Genomic DNA, 23,936 nt, shown 5'->3' with positions numbered 1-23,936 from the left:
TTTAGTTGGAATTGGTCCTGTTTTGAGCAGGGCGTTGGACTAGATGAACTCCTGAGGTCTCTTCCAACCCTAATCTTCTAGGATTCCATGAATTTGGTAGGGCCCTAGTTATAACATGCTACCGGCACAGGAAAGTAATACAAGGGAATCTCAAGCTTACTTGTCTTGTTATTAAAATATTTCAGTTGCACTCAGCAGCTCTCGCCCACCTCATGCCCAATGTGTTCTTATTCATTTAGCTCAGATAAAACACTGAATTCAAACAGAACACAATCTGTGCCTACTCCACAATAGTGCAGCATTTCAAACTGATCTGTTGATGCTCAAGACCCAAATCTATTTTCTTTCATTCATTGACTGGGCCTTCCCTCAAAAGCGTAAGGAGGAAAAGTTGAAGAATCCTATGGCAACTTTTCCCCATTTTACCCATCACTAAAAAAATAGCATTTGCTACTAATTTTCATTTGTACATAAAGTAAATCACAGTCATCCACTGGTGTTCTACATACTCTTAGAAAATGACATGGAGGAAACTAAGCCATGGGAGAGCGGAGCTGAGGGAAATACAACCAATTTATTTTCCTCCACTTTTCCCTGCCCCGTCCTACAAATGATCCACTAACTAGGTATATAGAAAAATGATGAGCTATTTGGACATGGAAATTTAAGGAAAGAAAATTACACACTAGGGGATGTGCACAGAAAAAATTCAAAACCAGCGCTCTGTAAATTAGATAGGTCTGATAACTACCCTTCCCAGGCTATACACAAAAGCTGTGGGTCCACTGGGGAGATGGCTGAGCTCCCATTTCTGTCTCTGCAGGGTTGAACCTTTAACCTGACACTGGTTCAGCACTGAATTTTCCCCTCCTGGGGCTCATTCCACTATGATTTTCGAGGGAAAGAAGGAAACTTTTCTCTGGGAGTATTTTTTTTTTTAAATGGTAACTTTTTGAAGCTGCTCAGAAATTTGGAATGTTAGAGCTAGACTGCAGGAAAATGGATTAGTGAGCAGAGCGTAGGTAAGATGGTCAAAGGTGCCTGATAAATACAATATGTCTCATGGCTCTGCAATTTCTCACATGGACATCATCCCAAAATATGTGGCATATAAACACCTACTGAACATGCACATACCTATTATGAGAAATGGCTACACTAGCTGCATGTAATTATTGTTTCAATACATAATTGAGAAGGTATTTGCACAGAAAAAGTCTTGTTTAACAGATTAACTTGAAAATGAGCCTGTCTCCAACTAACTTCTTCCTTTTCCTGTTTGTTTGTCTTGTTTCCTATTTGCTAGAGTGGGATCAATAGGGTGATGTATCAATACTGTATCAACTAAAAAAAAAAAAAAAAAAAAGATAGAAAATGCTTCCTCTCACCTCCAACCCCACGTTTTTCAGATATCCTGAAAAATAAATTGTGGGGTTGTCATTATTTTCTTAATAGTTGAAGAGCTATAAACAAATATCCAGCAATCCTGTAAAATATCTGCATGCCTGTGATTCCTGCTGCTACCGCCAGATGAAGCGTTCAATGTGAAATTAAAATCTCCCTGAATTTGTCTGTTTTTAAAATATTAAGTTCCTCCACAAATGTGCAGTGTTTATTGTTGCTTTTTTTTTTTACAAAACTGTTTGTATTGATAAAGATTTCTAAACTGAGCAGGGACGGATTTGTGTTATCTGGATGTCTGAATACTTCAAGCAGCTTTTAATAGTGTATTTCTAATTTTGAACGGGAATTGATTACATGGTAGAAGTCAAACAGATGAAGTCACTTAGCCTAACTGGAATTGATTACATGGTAGAAGTCAAACGGATGAAGTCACTTAGCCCTGGTCTACACTGGGGGGAAAAAGGGGGGAATCGATCTAAGTTACGCAACTTCAGCTACATGAATAATGTAGCTGAAGTCGACGTACTTAGATCGATTTACCGTGGTGTCTTCACCGCGGTGAGTCGACTGCTGCTGCTCCCCTGTCGACTCCGCCTGTGCCTCTCGCGGCGGTGGAGTACAGGAGTTGACGGGAGAGCGCTTGGGGGTTGATTTATCACATCTAGACTAGACGCAATAAATCGATCCCCGCTGGATCAATCGCTGCCCACCGATCCAGCGGGTAGTGAAGACATACCCTTTGTATGTTTTCTGGATCTTTGACTCACTGAGCCTAACCCTTGTGGTTAGGAGGATTAGCACAAGTCAGTTTGACTTATTTACCAGAGAGAGCGTCCAGATAGTGTGTGCTCCTTCTAATTCATCCAAGAGAAAAAAATATAGGAAAATCATGGCATCTCTTACTTTTCCATTGGCTTGAACCTTGAGCTTTCCCTAGCAATTACTCACCAGGGCATATGTGGGTCTGCTTGCCTCAGAGGCCTTTTAAGCAGATTCCCAGATGTCGTATGTGGGGGAGCACTACTAAGCACCTTCTCCACCAGAGACCATGCTGACCTTGGGAGTGGTGACAGAGACCTTCTCTTTGAAAATAACAGAGAGGAGAGTGGGTCTCTGGAGGGGAGTAGCAGACTACTAGTTTATTCTATGCAAGGTGATAACAACAGATAAAGGGGATGGGGATTTGCTCGGAGGAAGATGTGTGGCAGGGCCTGTTGGGGAAGGTTGATTGCAGCAGGCCACAGAGAAAGAGAGGCATCAAAACTTTATTCTGAAATGCACTTTTAACTTTTGGATATCCCCCTATCACTAGCTTTACATTTATTTATTTGATGAATTGCACCATGGTTTTAGATACATTTGTATGTTGTGAGTTAACACCACTCTCTTATACATACACAAGATTACCAACTCTCACTATAATTGGTGTTTCTTAAAGCCCCAAGCTTCTGGAGTCATGTGATTATGTGAGGTTTTCAGCTTTTATTTAAAATTTAAAAATAATTCTAGCCCATATAGCTCCAGAGCAAAGCTGTAAAACCAGAAAGCACATACTGCCCCCATGTATTTTTAAAACAAAACCTCAGTATTTTTAGGCAAATTTCGTAATTTCTGGGGCCCAAATCATGGTTAGCAATACCGTATATAGTTTGGCTATGCTCATGCTGGGTTTTGAATTTTTTTTATTTTATTCTTCTCACAACACTAGAAGCAGGACAAGAACTATTTAAAGGGTGGGGGGAATGAGGAAATGAGTTTGGGATCCACAAAAGAGCAGAAATTGTGGCCATTATTAAATCAAGTTGTTGAGTGGAATAGACCATTTGCTTGCCCCCTCAACATGCATTGGGTATGTTCAGTGCAGTTTATGACTGTGAGTATAAAGGCCAGCTTCAGTAATGCTTCACATTTGCAACATTGAGAAAGCTGGGGGCCAGGCCTGCCTCAATGTATTTTATTGTACTTTTTATGGCTCATTGTGCCGACTAGTATGCTGATCTGCATACAGGGTACTGACCACCAGTATTGGTAATACTTTGGCATTCTGCTAGGGAACAGGCCAGCTTACTTCTTTCTGAATGTGCTGCTGCATGTAGAATTGTTAGTGTTTTAAAAGATGAGTGACGACTTTCTGGCATGCAGCTTACTAGAAGTCTTTCAAGACTGGAGTCTTGGTATCTAGAAGCCTCAGCAGTGCTTGCACGGGGATGCGAGGTTTCCTTGCTCCTTGGTCTTGATGGTGACTTTTCACTCCTCTTGGACTGTCTCTCAGGGGAATGGGGTCTTTAAGTTAAGTCTGAGTGCCCGAAGTTGCACCATGGTCCTGGCTTACCAGAGCTGGAGATGAGGAAGTCACAGGAGTTCTCTGAGTGGCTGAGCCTGAGGTACAGGGGTGAATCGGACCCCAGAGAGCACTCTATGGGGAGCAGTTTCAGTCTGTCTTCTTTCAGCTTCCTAGATCTGCTCTCGAAGCTGGAGCAAGCCTTATATTGCCATAGGATGTGGGATGCCCGCCTGGTCTACACTGGGGGCGGGAAGCAATCTAAGTTACACAACTTCAGCTACGGGAATAACGTGGATAACGTAGCTGAAGTCAACATACTTAGATCTACTTACCGTGGTGTCTTCACTGTGGTAAGTCGACAGCTGACGCTCCCCCGTCGACTCCGCTTCCATTTCTCGCTCCGGTGGAGTACCGGAGTCGACGGGAGAGCGCTCGGCAGTCGATTTATCGCGGCTAAACTAGATGCGATAAATTGACCCCCGCTGGATCAATCGCTGCCCATTGATCTAGCGGGTAACGTAGACAAGCCCTTGGGGGAAAGACCTGTGGCAGGTCTGGCAGGGCTTTAATCTTTGGGGTTTTGGCATAACCTGCTAGGAAAGGCTGCAAGCAAACAGGGGCCAAAGGCAAGAAGGCCCTCACCACAAAGGAAAACTAGAGAGGAACCCACCCCCGAAAACTGTACTATATAAAAAATACTCAAACTGAAAAACAAACAATAAGTAAGTAATACCAGCTCTCATCTTTACATGAAATGTATGTCTTGTGTGACTAGTACAGGGCCGCATTCTCAGCTGGTCTAAACTGATGTAGCTGCAAAGGAGCTATGCTGATTTGCACAAGCTGAAAATCTGTTCCATGCCATTGATAATGTTTATAATGTTTCAAATAATATATGAAGGAGTGTCCATCCTGAACTCACTGTTTGAAGCTAATGTGGATAAACAGTTTATGAAATCGGGGGGGGGGGGGAAGAGTGACAAAAATAACAGTTTGTGAGATGGAAGGTAATATCGATTAAAAGACCCATTTTTCAGTTTTTGCACTATTCATCTAGTTTATTAACAGTGCTCATCACTGCTAATAAGAGAGACAGGAATACATCACTGTCCACTGAACAGAATTATTGTCTTTTTTATTGTTTTTAACTGAAGTTTAGACAAAGATTTAGGTAAAGAAGTCTCTCATATTGTACCTGACTACAGACTGAAGAATGTAAAGTTATTCCAGGACAATATTTCCTAAGCCAACACCACCAAAACTAAGGGTATGTCTACACTACCGTGGTAGTTCGATGGCTGGCAATCGAAGTTCCGGGTTCGATTTATCGCGTCTGGTGTGGACGCGATAAATCGAACCAGGAAGCGCTCGCCGTCGACTGCGGTACTCCAGCTAGACGAGAGGAGTACCGCGGAGTCGACGGGGGAGCCTGCCTGCCGCGTGTGGACCGCGTCTGAACCGCGGTAAGTTCGAAGTAAGGTATGTCGAATTCAGCTACGTTATTCACGTAGCTGAATTTGCGTACCTTACTTCGACTTGGGGGGTAAGTGTAGACCAAGCCTCAGACAACTTTATTCATTTGCTTGAAAGACAGGAAGAAAACATCAATGTGAGTGGAGAAATATCATTTCTACTTCTGAGTTTCCTCCATGAGAATCATTTAAAAAGACAAATCAGCCAGAGACAACTTAACAAAAATAATATGCAACTGATTCCCTCCCACCCCCTTTCCAGGTGGGTTTTTTTTGCTCCTTGAGGGTGGTGGGGGAGGAATCTTTTATCTATTACTTCCCTGCTTCAGGCATTTATAGCCAGGGTATTAGCTGACCAATACTGACAAATAAATTCATCTTCAGGAATGGAAGTGAGAGACTTCTAACTCCATCTGAATGGAGAGGCAGGAGTTTTGAATGACTGTCCCAAGACATGGGGTATTCAACGAATAGATGCACCTTACAAAAGAGAACAATTTTAGCAGTTACTCTTGATAAGCAAGACAAAGCATTCCAAAGTTAAGAAATGCCAGAATTAAAGTTGCCTGTGCAACCTTAATTCAGCTCTCTTGTGTGTATGCATTGTGATACAGTCTTGAATTACATGATCACATACTATTTTTTCCTGTAGAACTGATACCTCTGTAAGAACACAAGATGATCCTGCTCTGGGGATGAATCAGGGTTGTGTAGTGAAGGAGGCTGTTGTCTGTAGGCTTCCTGACTCATTTGTTTCAGAAGTTGGAAGCTGTGTAGGGAATGAGGCAGGGGACCAGAAGAAGAGAGCCTGGAAGTCTCTCATATAAGTGTCTTATAGAGAAGGGGCTGCAGACTGAAGGTAATTATATGAAATACTCACATGTAACCTCGAAACCTACTTAAGTCATTGTTTGGCTTCTCACATTCAATGACACTGGTGAACTTCAAGGGGTCAAATTCAGAGTCCTGGAATCATAAAAGTGTTAAATATTTAATCTTTTCATTAAGCGTTTAATTTATAAGCATAATTGTTTGGGGTTTTTTTGCACAACATCCATAATATATTATGGGTGGGGTTTTTAAAAGCACCTCAATCAAAATGACTTAGCAGCACAAGTGTCACTGAAAGTCAATGAGACTTGTGCTTCAAAATTCCTTGGGTGCTTTTGAAAGTCTCCCCTTAAAAGGATGATTTACCACTCCCCAAAGTAAAGAACACAAGTCTCAAAGGCATGAAATAAACAAAAAGTCAGACTGAGGAGACATGTATTTTGGGTTGGAGAGGAAAGACCAAATTTGTCTGAGTAGGCTGAAAATATTCAAAGCATCATTACTAGGTTTCAAATACTTCAAATTTAAACAAAGCAACTACAAGTCTGGAACACTATAAGTCAATATATTGTGAATTAGGAAAAAGTTAATTTGAACTTTCTGAAATATAAGCAATATTTCTTAATTGCTTTATACCAGCTCAGATATATTAATCCAATAGAATAATTAGACACCTACAGTAGGATCCTTTATTTCTCCTAATTAGCACTCAAAACTCTACTTGATACTCTGGCTAATGAGGCTGAAGTTGGTCATTGGACATTTACCAACAGCTAACAGGATAGGGTGTTGGAGACAGAATGTTCTAGCATAGAGCAATTATTTCATTTCATTAATGAAATGAGATGCTTCCTGTGGATGAGGTATTAAACACAGGGTGGATTGAGTTAAATCAAAGTGATTTAAATACCCTATCTCGATAATTTAAATCAGCAAGCAGCTTGATTTAAATAATTTATTTTAATCTTGTTTTGCATTTGTAGTTTTTTATTTATTTTCCTAAAGAAAAGTTCATTCTCATTGGTTGCCAACCATTATAACATGTTGATTTACAACCAAATACAGCATTTACATAGGCTTGAAAAGATTAGATTTTTATCGGTATATATCAGTAAATATAAATTTCACCGTACCGATGAAAATCTATTTCTACCGATAACAATCACAATTTACAGATAGGCAAAATAAGAAAAATGCTGCTTGAGAACTTAGTAGAGTTTGATTTAGGGATGTTTACTTTGTGATATATTCACATATGATAGTGATTTGTGTTTTAATGGTTATAAAGCTTTAACTTTTTGAATCTCAACATCTGTCATTAAATAATTATTGTCCAACTCCCCTACCCATAATTTATCAGTTAAGTAAAACTACCTTAAATGTGTCATATACGAGGGGAAAAAAGTTTAACAAAACATGTTTTGCATTTAAAACTAACTGATTTCTTAAACAAAGGAAATTATTTATTAGGCTATAATGACTATAAGTAGTGAATGAATGGACTGTTTCTGGTCACCAAGGGCTAGATTTTTCAAAAACATGTAGGTGTCTAAAGATGCAGATTAAGTGCCTTGTGATATTTTCAAAATGCCAGCCCATGACTTTGTTACATTTGTGAGAAGCAAGGCTGAGAAGTTGGGGTAGAGGACTATAATGCATCTCAGACGGCCACAGAATCAGGTGACAGAGAGAGTCACATTTGTATACAGAATTCAACTTCCAACCAAGAAAAACAAATAAGTAACATGAACAATGGGTAACTGTGAGCTGCCAAGAAGAGAGCTAGTTCACATATCCTTGTAAAGCAAGCATCAAAGAACCTAAGACACAATAGGTAATTTGGGCACACATTGGGAGCCAGACAGCCAAAATATAGGCTGAGGAGAATCGTTAGTGTTATCTCAAACAGATTGGGCTTTTGAATTTTTTAAGTGTAGTTCATTTATGAAAAGTGACTGTAAAAGAGCATTATTGGGTTCCATAGTTATTGTGAATCAATGACTTGTACATCAAATTGGTCAGTTTATGAGTAAAAGTGCCAGCCTCTCACATTCACCTGGAATCTAACAGTTAAATCTGGGTTCTTGCCTTCTCTGTCATATCAGTAGAATCATCGTAATATTCGTCCAGAAGAAAGTAATGCAATGTGATATTGTGGAAAAATGTCTTAACCCCACGTTGTAAAATACCCCCTGAATGTTGCGAACACACAATTGAAGAGTTTGTCCTGTTGGACAAATTTAGGTTCCAATCCAGCTATGCACTCGAGCATGTACTTAATTTTACATCACTTCAGAGGAGCTACTCAGGTGCTTAATTACTTAAAATAACTATGTATTACATTTAAATATTTTTTTAAAAAAACATTGTTTTCTGAAGTCAATGGAAGTATTCAGATCTCAAGATTCCAGACCAATGTAAGATGAGAATACTGCATAAATTACTCATTCAACCCTTTGGCCATGTGTTCCTCTACTACTCCCTTTAACCACCTTCAGAGTGGCGTAGACAACTTTTCAGACAGAACTGAGGGTTCACCAGTAAGAATACTCTTAAAAGTCTTCAAACCTTGAAGTCTGAGGTCTGCTTCTAAACACCTCAGTTGTCCCCAACTCAGAGTGGTCTCATTCCTACTTCCAGCGTTCAAGGGTTCACACCACAAACACACTACCTTGGCAACTAGCACTATCTGGGAACTCCCCATTATATGCCTTAGCCACAAATCAGCAGAGTGCATGAGTGGGGACTAGGTGACGTCCCTCCAAGTTAGACTAAGGCACATTATAGGGAGCAGGCTGGAAGTCTTGCACTGCCCATATAACACCTGGTGTGTGGATAAATAGAAAAACCGGTCCACCAGACTGTCAATCCAGCATCATTCACCATAAAAAAAAATGTATAGGAGAAAACTGAGTTAATCTCTCTCTCACACACCAACCCAGCAACATATGAAAATCACTCAAGATATTTCAGTAAGACACATTATTGTCCTAGCTGCATATTATATAAAGGGTTAGTGTCACACCATTTTAAAATCTAGGGATACATCTATACAGCGATAAAAGACCCATGGCACAGCTGCAACTGGTCTGGGTCAGCTGACTTGGGCTTGTGGGGCTTGGGTAGTGGGGCTATAAAATTGCAGTGTAGATGTTCAGATTCTGGGGGGTGGGTCTCAGAGCCTGGGCTCCAGCCTGAGCCCAAACATCAACACTGCAATTTTATAGCCCCGCAGCCCAAGCCCTGCGCCCGAGTCAGCTGACCTGGGCTCTGAGACTCAGCGCCGCAGGTTTTTTCATCATAGTGTAGACATACCTTCTGTGTAAATGGAAGGACAAATAATATTTAGGCTGGGTAAGGAAAGATTTTACCTTTCATTATAGTACACAATGATGTCACTTTTGAGCAGGCTTTAGCTTATTGAGCATACATTTTCATTCAATGCTCTTAAAAAAAAGTCTTAATTCCTTTGATAAATGTCTCTCAGGAAATCCTAGAGACACTTAACACCAAAGGCCAAGCTAATCAAATGAAAGCTCTCTGTGGCTGCTGAACTCAGCAAACAGAGTATGGTTCCAAAGCTGTGTAGCTACATTAACTTTTACAGAAATTGCAAGTTTATGGACTGTATTTCCTTCCTCCCAGGAACACCTGCCAACAAAGCCAACAGCTTTAAAAAAAAATCCATTTTACATCAAGAACAAAGTCTATCTAAACAAAGATCCTGTCAAGATCTGAAAGAAGTAATACTAGCAGACTTCCACATCAGCACCACAAAGCACATTTGTTTGTCCTGCCTGGTGTATAACTTTCCTATTTGACTCCTTTTTGGAGCTAAAATTCTTCCTTTCACTGCGGCTTGTATACTTGAGTTCTCTTACAATTTCCTTAAAAATACGCCACTATAACCTTTAACCAGCTAACATCCGGGATAGGGGAAAATCCAATTACAGTAATAGTCTGAGGTAAGCAATTCTGATTTACTGCTAAAGCTCTTTAGCTCATAAATAAATCAGATGGCTTCTTCCTTTCCTTGTGAAATGAAAGTGTAGATACACTGTATTGTATTACAGATGCTGACAGTTTTGACATGAAATTGCCTTTTTGTAAATGAATGAGCAAATACATTAAATACTGCCTGCATGAGGTTGCTTTGGATGCATATAGAGAAGCTACTAAGTTAACACAAGGTTTCATGCTGATCAAAGTTTTGCTCCTTTTTATGCTGGTCCTAATACATCAGCAAGTGAGAGGCAACTGTGTCTATGTTCTTGTATAAGAACAGCAATCTGAAGGTGTTGCTAGGAGAATGAGGCCAAATGAAGACTGTCATCTACTATCAAAGAGTGTAATTTCTATGCTGTACAAATAAGTATTTTGACTGTATGAGGTTAAATTTATATATTCACATGCAAAAAATCCCCACCAGCCACCCGCTGGTATTTTTCCTCTCCCAATGGATTTTATTTTTCACCCTTAAAAAACTATTTTATCACAAAAAGGGAGAAGTTGTTTAGCAAGGAATTTTATGTATTCAGATTCATTTAAGCCTGAATACATCGCAAGTCTAGGGTCCCTACCGCAGCGTACATCAGTCTTCATGGTAGTACTCAGCAGTGGTGTTATGTTTGCACCTACATGCCTTCAACGGAGACCAGAGTCCCATTGTGTTAGGTGCTGTAATCCACCCCTGCTCTGAAGAGCTTACAACCTAAAAAGACTTGGGAGACAGGAAATATTATTATCCCCATTTTACAGATGGGGAACTAAGACACAGAAGGATCAAATGTCTTACCTAGGATCTTGCAGAAAGTCTGAGGCAAAGCCAGAAATTGAACTCAGTTCTCCTAAGACCAGTTCAGTGCCTTAACCACAGGACCATCCTACAGTTCAATGTCAACCCTCTGGAGGCTACGTCTACACTTTGACTGAGGCATGTGATTCGCAGCTTATCTGCACATACTCGAGGTAGCTCAGGAATAAACAGCAGCATAGCCGTGGCAGCATGGGCAGCGGCAACATTGACCGAGGGCAAGGATGTGTATACAAGCTGGGAATCACACCCCTCACTCAAAGTGTAGACATAGCATGATTCTGATGGCAACCCTCTAAGTCGTCATATCTTAGGAAGCAAAGCCCATTGCCTTGCCAAGTGAGACAGTTTTATATGTTAAATAATGATGTATATTTATTATTAAAATATTCTCGTTCAGTGGTCTGGTCTGCTTTACTCTACCACATACAAAATTTGAGTTTGATTTCTGGTCCTGGTCCAGACCCTCCCCGGAGTGGCATGAGCTGGCAGGATACTGGAAGAATGTACTCAACCCCTTGTACATGAGGATGGGGGGAAAGAATCTCACATTACACAACTGTGACTTTTCTGGCCACTAGCCAGAGCATCTGGTGTTAATTGGTGTTAATTCAGTACTCTCCTTGAAGGATAATAGCTGTGATGGAGGCTTTAAGATTTTTTGGGGGGGGGGCGGGGGGAGGAAGGGAAGATCTGCAAGTAGTCAAAACTCTAATTCAGAAGTTTACAAAAATAACAAAAACATATTCAGTGTTGATATATTTGCCCATGTTATTATTGCCTTATACAGTAAGCTACTTCATATACTGTCTAAAATTAATCTAGCATTTTATTAATGTGCAGTCTGAATTACATAATGATGTTATTTATCCAAAACATGCAGAATGCACTCTTAGCAGTTGTTTATATATTAAAGTAGTGATCATTTTAAAATGTCTAAACAGCATTAGCATCCACAACAGAATTTATCTATGCTGCTAGTTCACAAGGGGAAAAAAAAAGCAGTTTGATCTATGGTATTTGGGGGTGGGGGGGGGGGAGAAAGACCAAAAAGTAAATCAGAATTTAACAGCTTTGTTTTCCTCATTGACTACTACTATAACTAGATTTTTTTTTCAGGCAATGTTTGTTTAAAGAGAACAAGGATGTATAGTTGCACAAGCCAAACACACTTGGGGCCAGATCTAATGGAAAATATTATGAGTGATCTGTGCAATATTCAATATGCAGGAAAACAACTTTGATGTTCCTGAGAAGTACTCCACCATTCTTAAGTAGCAATTTGGTGAAAAGATCTTAGCCAGTCATGGGACAATCCACTAACCAAGAAGTTGACACACGTAGAACGTTTATGAGCATTTTTTTTCATATACTCCTATGCGTCGGTGAGGTCTTGAGCAGAACATTAAATATTACACAGCTGCCAGAGAGATGTGAACAAGACAGATGGCTGAGTACAAACGTATTGTTTTGTATGGCAAGCGAGAGGATAAGCAATGTTCAAATAACCAAGTCCAGAGTAGTGAGCTAGTGAAGAGCTTCTGAAGTGCTTTGGTGTAGTGAGTACTCTATTTATTTAGCGTGTGCATAGTCATCTAGCCAAGTGATGGCATCTTCAGTGGTGTGATGCAGTTCTTCTAGGCCACCGCTGAACCTAGTCAGCAGGTATTCATGGACAATGTGCGTCATCGTCTGTGTTACGCTACCACTGCACAAAGAGCTGTCACGAAGGCCCCAGCGATACTGGTTGGCTGCATAGAGACCTTGCCCAGTCCTGAACCTGTTCAACAGGGACCATTGGAGATGGGGTAGGTCAAAACCAGGCGGGCAAATTGTGGGGTCTGCGACCAGGGACTGGTTGGGGATTATAACAGATATCCATTCTCTCAGCAGAGTGTTTCCGCCCTAACATCCTGGCATGGCGGATGAGACCATAATGGGCGATGTGGTGGCAAATGTGCAGCTGGTGGTTTTAAAAGGTCATTGTGCAGCGGCAGGCTTGAGTTGGCACGTACTTTCTCCGGTAACTTGCCAGTGGCAACCTCTCGTCTGATATGAGGAGGAGCAATATTGCTCAGAACTGGGAGCCCTGGGAGTGGAGTCAGACGCAAGGTGCCGGAGATGATACGCATGGCGGCATGTAACTGCTTATCCACCAGTTTTGTGTGTGACGATCGGCTCCATACTGGTGCGCAGTACTCCGCCACCGAATATGAGGCGGCAAGAGCTGACGTCTGCAGAGTTGGAGCATAAGCACCCCATGATGAACCTGCCAGTTTGCTAAGAAGATTGTTGCACATCTTAACTTTAACTGCTGTCTTCTTCAGGTGGGCATGCTAACTCAGTGGGTGGTCTAAGGTCACACCTAGACAGACTGGTTCTACTTCATGCTTCACCTTCTGACCATTCAGATCAGTTCTCGGGTTGCACTGGCGTGGTGAAGATGGAACAAACTGGAGACTGTTTTTATGACGCGTGGCTGGAGGTGCCAAGTCTTACAGTAGTCAGCTAACTTTGTCATGTCCCAGTTTAAGGTGGCATCAAGCTCGTGGAACGTCTGGGCCTGGGTACCGCAACAGACGTCGTCTGCATAAATGAACTTTCGTGACTCCGTCGTTGGCAGGTCATTGATGTAAAGGTTGAACAGGGTTGGCGAAAGCACAGAGCCCTGGGGTAACACATTGCTCTGTTGTCTCCAAGCACTCATCTTCTCCCCCATATGGACTCTGAACTGCCTATCACGGAGGAACAGTTCGACGCTTGTAACCCAAGGTAGCAGGACCTGTGATACCTTCACGAGCAGCTCAGTGTGCCATACTGTATCGTACACCGCTGTTAGATCAATGAAAACAGCGCCTGTTTTCAAGTTTGTCTGGAAGCCATTTTCAACAAATGTGGTCAGCTTGAGTACTTGGTCATATGTGCTATGGCCTCGGCGAAAACCGGCTTGGTTAGGGCTCAAAATTCTCTCCACATCAGGTAATATGCGCTGTAGAACCAAGCGCTCCAGTGCCTTGAAGCACACTGACAATAAAGATATGGGATGGTAGCTTGATGCTTGACTTGGATTCTTTCCAGGCTTTAGGAGGCCAATGACTTTTGCGGTGCGCCATATCTTTGGTAGCCTCCTTTCACTGATGACCCTGGTGAAGAATTTCACAAGTCAAAGCTGAGCACGGTGGCCAAGGTTTTTCAGGAATTCTGGAGCTATGTTGTCATAGCCCGCAGCTGTTCCACACTTGATGCTACCCGGTGTCTGTTCCAGCTCTGTTATAGTGAATGGTTCTGGGCAGCTTCTGATCTGGTGTACACGTTTAAACATACACCATTTGTTCCTCACTTGTCTTCACACCTGAAGGAGACTAACACTGTAAGGCGGTAGTTATGAGGAAAAAGAGCATTTCATGGTTGAAGTAGCTTCCAAAATATGGATCCAGAACTTGACTGAAGGTTAAGAATGTGGAGACCCATAGCTACCAAAGGCCAGAGAGTGGAATGGATTAACTGGTTTATACTTAACAAGAACGAACCCAAACATTAGCCCAATCTTTGAATAAAAACAGAGACCAAAGTTTTAGTGTTTGAAAAAGTTGTGTGCGCAACATGGGCTGTTACCTTATGAACTCTTACTAGTTTCATCCTCACAACCCCTCCAAGAGGATACACTGATATTCGTCCATATCTTGTCCATGTCCTCATAACTCCCCAGTAGTCCATGCTCTCCTCACCTTTGCTTGATACTGTTGCTCAACACCTCTACCAGTCTTTCTGCTGGCAGTCAAAATTGTTAAATTAAAATCTCACACACTGTGTGTTCTGCAGTACAGAGTGCACAGAATTTTAATTTGACAGCACTAAGGCCTAAGAAAGCTTCTAAAAATAAAGGGGCCTGATGCTGCTGCCGCCACCACAGCCTCCTAGGCAGGGCCAGTGCATCCACTAGGCAAACTAGGCAGCCGCCTAGGGCACCAAGATTTGAGGGCGCCAAAAAGCAGTGCCCAAAATGTCTGGGATGCTCACCCGGCGCCGGCTAAACATGTAACCCTCTTCCCGCCGCTGTGCGAGGTGGCGCTGCGGCTTTGATCAGCTCCGTCCGGCCGGCCGGGAAATGATGTCATTCCTCCTCCGGCCGCCGGGGGCGCTGCGCTGCTCCCTGCTGCTCTGGCTTTTCCCCAGGGCCCCGCCCCTGCTCAGCTCCGTCCTGCCCCCACTCCCCTGAGCTCTGCAGCAGGGCCGGGGCTGCACTCACCGGCGGCGGGAAGTACCGAGACCCGGCCCCAGCCGCGCCACTGGTGAGTGCTGGGGGGTGCTTCCCCTCTGCCCTCCAAGCCAGCCCCCCCCCCCAGGCCTGGCCCCCCATGGAAGCCGCCCCCCCCCGCTCCCGTCTCCCCCACAGAGGCCTGGGGCACCCCCCCCTGCGGGGGGGCTGCGTAGGGCCCCAGAATATCTAGGGACGGACCTGGTACCTGCCACCCTGCACGCAGCCAGCCCCGCACCCCCTGTCTCCAGCCAGCCCCTGCTGCACTCCCTGCCCTGCCCGCAGCCAGCCCCGCACCTGCTGCCTCCAGCCAACCCCGCACCCCCGTACCCAAAGCCAGCCAGCCCCACACCCCGTCTCCAGCCAACCCCGCACCCCATTTCCAACCAGCTCAGCATCCCCTGCTCTGCCTGAAGCCAGCCAGCCCCACACCCCCTGTCTCCAGCCAACCCCGCACCCCCGTACCCAAAGCCAACCAGCCTCACACCCCCAACTCCAGCCAACCCCGCACCCCATCTCCAACCAGCTCCACATCCCCTGCCCTGCCCGAAGCCAGCCAGCCCCACACCCCCTTTCTCCAGCCAGCCCCTGCCGCACCCCCGTACCCAAAGCCAGCCATCCCCACACCCCCCTGTCTCCAGCCAACCCCGCACCCCCGTACCCAAAGCCAGCCAGCCCCACACCCTGTCATTTTATTCATTTATTTTCATTAAATATGTAGTCTAAATAATGAAATTAATAAATTTTCAAGCCGAATATGTATGTATTCTAATGAACAATGCCACATTATGCAGTATTCATTTTTGAATGTTTATAATAAACGATGCTCCGGGGGGGGGGGGGGGGGGAGGGGAGGAGGTGGGAGGCGCAAGGTGGAAGTTTCACCTAAGGCGCAAAATATCCTTGCACCGGCCCTGCTCCTAGGGAGTGTCTACACAGCCTGTGGCAGCAAGCCTCCCAGCCTGGGTCGAGAGACTTGGGCTTGTGGGGCTCACACTAGCGGCTCTAAACGTAACTGCAGACTGCACTTGGAATTTGCAGCTTGAGCTGGCACTCCGGGTCTGTAGCTTCGGGAGATGGGTGGGCTTTAGGGCTCAAGCTACACCCTGAGCCATAGCGTCAAAGCAATGTCTACAGAGCTGTTTTTAGAGTGCTAACTCGAGTATGCTGACTGGGACAGGGAAGCTCCTGCGAGCTGTGTAGACATATCCCCAATAGTCAGGGGTGAGGGCTGCTCAGACTACTCATGAGTAGAACTGTTGCTGGGAAAAGGAAATAAAAGCAGGAAGCAGGGAAAGTGAGTTGTTAAGCCTCCTCCTCATCTCTTAAAAGAAGCTGCTGGCAAGAGGGGAGCCCTTGGGCATACTCTCTCCCCTCCCACAAAGCTCTGCCAAAAGGGAAGGGAAGGAGAGAAAAAAGGGAGGGAGAAGGGTCGCTGCCCTCCCATGAAGAGGATCAGTCAGAGGGTAGGGGTGCAATTCTTCCATGTATTTATGTTTCTCTGCTCTTACATGAGTTCTCTTGGAAATTGTAAGATAGGCGCTTTCATTGGTGCTGGCACACAGCTCTCTTGCTCTCTCTTTGCTGCACAATTTTAAAATGGAACTCCAGAGCCCCAACACCACAAAGCAGTGACTGGTGATGGAAATGTCCTTTATAAATAGTAAATTCTGAGATTAATGGGATACCAGATGTGAATGGTGAAGCCTGATGTACCTATTGCATTTCCATCTCAGAAATGCAATTTAGATAAAAGAGTTGATCTCAGGACATTACACAGAAGAAGTGTTTATATAGGCTGATTCTAATCTTATTTTGCAAATGGGTGAAATCTGTAACCTGCAGGGAGCCTCTGCTTCTGTGAGATTCCAGTTCTCGCTGTTGGAGAAAACAGAACAGTTCTAATATGGATAATGAAAATGGAGCATTAGATTTGACTATTAAAGGATACCATTAGTGATGACACCACTGTTACATTTGTGTCAGTCTTTCCATTATAGTCTCTAATTTCTAGGTTATATAACTAAGTGATAACAATGCTCTCCAAACCAGAAACTGGCATAAAGTCTTAGCCTGGAATCATATATTTTTTTAAACATCATCCATTATCACAGACTTGCTGCACTAGTGTTCCTGATGCTATCATAGTATTAAGAAGACCCCATCCTCACGTAATACCAGAGCCAGGTACCTCTATGATAGCTCTGCTGAGGGAGGAGCAGGGGAAATGAGGGGATTAACAATAAATCTATGATTAATAACTCTGTAGTTGACATACACCATATAGGAGAGAGTTGGGGAACTTGAGAACCACTCTGGGTAAGTTAACATTTCTGTGATGCTGTTGTCCGGACCTAGCTAAGTGTCTGTTTTACCAATTAACATGAGTTCCTTGTTGCGTAAACGTTGACGAGCCCACGAGCCATGCTTTAGAAACATAACCTCTCTGCTGCCACCCCTACCTTTTTGGAGGAGAAATGAAGCCTGTGAAGCCCTGTTGTGGTTCCATGAAATAGAGGTGGTCCCATGCTGCTGACCTTACCTCTGTGGAATGGGAGGAGCCCTTGTCATTGCCCCTCCATGTGAGGGTGTGGCTATGAAATGGGGGTGGGGCACTAGGGGCAGTGCCATGGGGAGCTGTTTGTCATGCTGCTCCAGAGCGCCTTAGGCCATGTCTACACTAGTTAACTTACAGCGGCACAGCTGTACCAATGCAGCTGTGCTGCTGTAAGATTGCTCATGTAGCCACTCTATGCCGACGGGAGAGAGCTCTGCTGTCGACATAATTAAACCACCTCCAATGAGCAGCAGTAGATATCTCGGTGGGAGACTGTCTCCCACTGACATAGCGCTGGGCATACCAACGCTTCTGTCGGTGTAACTTATGACACTTAGGAGGGGTCTTTTCATATCCCGGAGCGACATAAGTTACACCAATAAAAGTGTTAGTGTAGACGTAGCCTTACTCTGGTCCTGAATTCAAAAATGCTCAGTGTTTGATAAGAAAAAATCATATTTGGTAACAGATATTATAAAATGATTTCCCCTTCCCAACAGGCACAGCAATTAGTATCTAGGACTAAGGAATAATCAACCACGACATTTGGTTTTGTTAAAGAAAGCCATATTTAAATGATGCAAAACAGTCACAAAACATTGGAGTTGACAGCTCGAACCAGCAACAACCAGGAAAATTTAAAGGAAAGGACAAAAAACCTGCTCTTAACTTGCTTTAAATTTAAAAATTTACCCCTTTTGTAGCAGAAAATTAGTTTAACATTTTTTCTCCAGATCTGAAATGCTTAATTTTTCCATCTGAAAAATTGTAATGTAGAGGTGCCAAACTAACCTCCTGGAGACTGAAGTCTCCTATTTCTCCACATAGCAGATATATACATGCGCGGTAGCATTACGCATTCCCCCGTCTCCAGCTTTACCCCTGCACCTTGACTCTGGGCTGAAGGGACCACCTTTAGGAACACGAGGGTATTTCAGTCTCCATGAGTAGGATTTTCAACCCTGGATACTTTAAGTTAGGCCCCACAACCCATATTTAGGCACAAAAGTAACTGGAGATGCCAAGTGCTCAGCACCTTTGAAAAAAAAAATCACACCATTTATTTAGGTGCCTCGGGTTAGATGCCCAGGTCTGAAAATTTTGACCAATGCCTACTCAAATCCTTAGCCTCTATAATGAGACTGCCAATAAATCTTGACAGTAAGAATAGCGATGTGGACACCTACACACTGGAAACTAGAATGAGATAATCAACTCATTTCACATCGACCACAGAGGAACTGAACTATTCTTTAATCATTTGCATAACTTCCCCCTGCCACTGCAAAAGTAATCACGAGACAACAACACAAAGGTAGTGACGGAGTGAAAAAGTGCTAAACTATTATATTAACTAAAAATTCTAAAAGTAAACAGATTTATAATCCTTCCACTTGCTAAGGACCCACTTTAAATTTTATACTCAATGAGATGTTCTATTTGTTGCTGTTTTACTTTGTCTTGCTAGTTGCTATATCATCTTGTTAGAAATATATTTTCATAATTAGAGACATCCACAATTTTCTCAGAAGCTGTCTCTGAACATAGCATTACCTGAAAGGATATGGTACATCAATACAAATGGTGTGCTTTTCACCCTGTTTCAACTTTTAAAAAATACATTTGTGTTGCTTTGAAAGGTTTTACTTCTACTGACATGGTGAAAATTAAAAGCCTGCCTTTGATCTGTGGTTTTGAATGGGCTTGACGTGTTAGCATTTTGCGTTGCATAACAAAAAGCCTATATAATACAGTGTGACATGTCAAGTTTGGGAATTCTGAAAAAGACTTGTTTCACTGAAAGCTTCAGCTAAAAAAAAAGTCAGTTTTTAGTTTAACTACATTGCAGTACAAAAGATACAAAATGAGGAAGTTGGTTTCTCTTTTTTGCTTGTTGTGGGATTTTTTTAAACTCTCTTTTCCCTATGGTGAATCTAATTTTGGCAATGTGTGTGGGATAGAGCATTAGTCTGCTATTTTAACATTCACATATCTGGAATTTTAAAGTAACTTTACTTAGCTCCATGAACTTTTTTTTTTTAAAAAAGGAGTGCACGGGGAATTACACCAGAAAGTTGCTAGAAATGTTGTGCAGCCTGCTCATGTCCATCCAAAGTATTTACATCTCTAAATACGACCAAGCATTATGATTAGTCAATCTCCATCTAATTATTCATTATAATTTAGTATTTTTACTAGTCCTTTCAGATAGGTACACACAGAGCTAGATTGAGGCTGGCCCTCTATGGATGGATGGAGTGGGTAGAAAAAGGAAAGGGAAGCAAGGATTCTTCTTTTACCCTCTTTGTCCTTTCATGGGGTTCAGCCACAATCTCTCAGGGCTAGTTTATATTATAAAGGCTATCCCCCTTGTAGAAACACAGCTTATACTAGCAAAAGGAGTTCTTTTGCCAGTACAGTTAAACTTTCTCCCCAAATAACAAGCTATACTGGCAAAAGCACTCCTTGTGCTGGTATAAGCTGTAGCTACATCGGGAGTTTTGCTGGCATAGTTATGTTGGTTGGGGTGTGATTCCCCCCCCCCTCCCCCCCATCCTGACATAGCTACGCTGGCAAAACTTTGTAGTGTAGACCTGACCTCAAGCATACAGCTAGTGGCACCAGCAATGATAGAGTCAGCCTATGGGCTTGTCTTCACTACCCGCCCGGATCGGCAGGTAGAAATCGATCTCTTGGGGATCGATTTATCGCGTCTCGTCGGGACGCGATAATCGATCCCCGAATCGACGCGCGTACTCCACCAGCCCAGGTAGGAGTAAGCGCCGTCGACAGGGGAGCCGCGACGGTCGATTTGCCGCCATCCTCACAGCGGGGTAAGTCGGATCAGATACGTCGAATTCAGCTACGCTATTCCCGTAGCTGAATTTGCGTATCTGAAATCGATCCCCCCCCGTAGTGTAGACTTAGCCTATGTGTGCAGTTGCACTGGTTTAGCTTTAGGAGTTACTTTAAACTGGTTTAGTTAAACCAATGCAGAAGGCTCTGTGTGGATGCTTTTATTTAGGTTTAGACCATGTTTATTTCCAGTTTAGCTTAAGTTGATTAGGACTTGCAAATTGATTTTTTTACTGACTTAAGTTAAATTGAAACAGGAAAGTGTGAATCCAAAGTGTCCAAAATAAACCAAAATAAATGTGCCTCCACACAGGAATTTTCACTGGTTTAGCAGAACCACTTCATCTAAATCTATTTAATCAAACCAGTACATGACTGTGTGTAGACAAGGCCCAGCTCTTCAGAAAGAAAGAGGGCAGGGGTTAAGACTTGATCCTCCACCCGCCAGGTATGAAGAGGAACCCAGTCCAGCTTTTCAAAGGGTGGTGCCGCTGCTGCTCCAATATGCACTCCTCCCAGAGCCTTGTCCCGGGGCTCCTGCTGAATTGATGCTCTCCACCTATGTCCCACAACACGGCCAGTGGTTTTATGAACCATAATCTGGTGAACAATATCTAAAAGAGCCTTTGTGGATTTTGTTAGGAACACACTAAATACAAATATTTGGGTTGTTTCACTCTGCAGTGCATTAAGAATGTAAATGTTTTTCGTGAGTCTAGATTAATACTAGCAAAATATTCTAAATCATCCTTATGAAACCTGAAAGGAAGGATTGATCCCTGTAATGAAGGCTGCATCTGCTTAGCCACTCTCAGAAGAGCGGTTGGACAAAATATTTTAAACACATGTACAACATTCCATAAGCAATTATAGAGGGTGTGGTGGTAAAACAGCCTGCACAGTAATACAGAAAACACATTGATTTTTCTTGCACAATGTGGCTCCTATTAGGTACAGCACACTCAAATGTTTGCTGTGACATAAAGAACAAATAGGGTGGGTTAGAGTTTAACAGGAACTTGGTATATCACCAAGATACACTAAGCTTTTCCAAAAAGAGTCCTGGTTGTTCACAGCTAGAACATTAGGTCACTCAAAACTTGGGTATAGAAAAGTATTCTCAGCTTAACTTTCCAATGTGTCTCAATACACACATTGATCTGATCCATGCCCCAGTATGAAAGAAATCCCCTATATTTTTTCTGATCTAAAGGCAAATTATATGAAAGGAAATTTCTGATTATTTTAAGGTTTTTGAATATACCAATCTCCATAGTATCTAGGTCCGGAGACTACAGTACCTAAATATTAAGGGGGAGAATTTCAAAGGCACAAATGCCTTTGAAAAATCTCTCCCTATATTTTCCTTCCCAGAAGAACCATTTAAAAAAACCCAGCACTGAGCATCATGACAAGCTATAAGAAAAATAAAAAATTCTGAAATATTCCATTTCATGAGCTGCTTTATTCATTTTAAATAGAATTGTTCTCCAAAGATTTGTTTACATAAGATCAGACATACAGGGATACTGAAATAAAAACTACTGGTTAAGTGCAAATCAGTAAATTAAAAAAAAAAAGAAATTGCCTCTTATAAATTTATGGCAAAATGAGGAAAAAAGATTAGTAAACTCAATTACTGTGCAGTAGCACTTCAAATATTGATTGGTTTCAGGAGAATCAGATCTTTAAACTGTAATTACACAAATGAATCTCTCACCTACTTGCTTGAGTGATCGTTTATTTGCTAGCCTACCTGATGTAAATGTATACCAAAGAATCACACATTCAAATTAGATTCTTCAAAAGCCAGAGAAATGGCAATACAGCCCATGAAATTAAAATCGTGTACAGCGTCAAGGATTGATTTCACAGTTTGAGTATCAATGGGACGTATGATCATATACAGAAAGTATAGGTTTTATGTCAGAAGTATCACATTTATTAACATGCAAACAATACTAAGTAACAATAATGTTCCCAACATACTAATTATTATTCAGATAAATCAAGGCAGAATTGAAATAATTTATATTTCTAGTTACTCCATCATAAAAATTAGGTTCTTGGGATTCACCAGCTGAGAAGACCAATAGACGGCCACAAATGCTGCAGAAACAATTCTAGGATCTTCATGCGCCTTCTGCACATTTGTTTAGAGCAGGGATCATAGAATCAGAGAATATCAGGGTTAGAAGGGACCTCAGACGGTCATCTAGTCCAAACCCCTGCCCAAAGCAGGGCCAATCCCCAGACAGATTTTTGCCCCAGATCCCTAAATGGCCCCCTCAAGGATTGAACTCACAACCCAGGGTTTAGCAGGCCAATGCTCAAACCACTGAGTTATCCCTCCCCCCAAAGGACCAGCAACCTTTGGCATGCAGCCCACCACGGTAAGCACCCTGGTGGGCCGAGCCGGTTTGTTTACCTGCCACGTCCGCAGGTTCGGCCAATCGCGACTCCCACTGGCCGTGGTTCACCGCTCCAGGCCAATGGGGGCTGCGGGAAGTGGCGGCCAGCACATCCTTCGTCCCACGCCGCTTCCCACAGCCCCCATTGGCCTGGAGCGGTGAACCACGGCAAGTGGGAGCCGCGATCGGCCGAACCTGCGGACGCAGCAGGTAAACAAACCGGTCTGGCGCGCCAGGGTGCTTACCCTGGCGAGCCACGTGCCAGAGGTTGCCGATCCCTGGTTTAGAGTGTGATAAGGCCTGCAAAGTGCTGCATCCTCAGTCTCAGGACTGCCACTATAATTGCTTGCTGTGATTCAAAGTACTGCTGACAAATGAACCATCCAATCTCTAGTGGACAGATGTTGTTCCGGTAAGAAAACGGTGTTTTCTGAGCACAGGACTGGCAGCCAGGAATACTGACCATCTCTAGTTTTGGGGGAAAGTCACTCTCTGGGCCCTGTATACGCCGTATGGAATGTGTAGAGGCCATAAAGGGGGTATAGACTGCCCTGGAAGATCACCCCTCTTTGCAGGGGAATTCTCAGACCAATATAGAGCTGGCATAACAGCTCTGCATAGGCTCCTCAGTCTGACCCTGACAAATGAGAGTGTGTTGGGGTCTAGAAGAGGCATGCGTGTCAAGCACTGCACTCTGGCTAGTCTGTATTGGTGACATGGCTCTTTATGGCATGCAACTTAGAGCAGACCTGGCATGCTGTAAATTGCATGGGTGGGGACAAGGTAGGGACTCTGAACTGGGACAGAATTAGGGAGTCATAAAAGTGGCTTTCCCATCCCATGTGGCATGCTACCTCCTCTCTTCCTCATGCCCAGCACAGGAAAGGGTGCTAAAGAACTTGTCCCTCTCTCTCAGCTTCCCTGTCTGTAAAATGGAAGTCATAGTACTTCTTGACCTACTTCACACATTTAAGAAAAAAATCATTGATATTAAATCTTTCTCAATGCTTGCTACGGGAATGTTAGCTCAAATCCTGTGATGTGCTGCTG

General features: G+C 43.1%; 1 protein-coding gene across 1 annotated transcript in view; it reads right to left on the bottom strand.

Annotated features, from left to right (window-relative positions):
* The window catches only part of ATP10A (ATPase phospholipid transporting 10A (putative)), a 154,546-nt gene that overhangs the window by 57,077 nt on the left and 73,533 nt on the right, over window positions 1–23,936 (bottom strand). Inside the window, exon 3 of the mRNA XM_065423472.1 lies at window positions 6,041–6,126. Within this exon, the coding sequence (XP_065279544.1) occupies window positions 6,041–6,126 (86 nt within the window). The remainder of the gene's footprint in view (window positions 1–6,040; window positions 6,127–23,936) is intronic.

The sequence above is a fragment of the Emys orbicularis genome, chromosome 1 (assembly GCF_028017835.1).
Source record: "Emys orbicularis isolate rEmyOrb1 chromosome 1, rEmyOrb1.hap1, whole genome shotgun sequence".
Lineage (NCBI taxonomy): Eukaryota > Metazoa > Chordata > Testudines > Emydidae > Emys > Emys orbicularis.
This window is presented reverse-complemented; position numbering and strand designations above follow the sequence as displayed.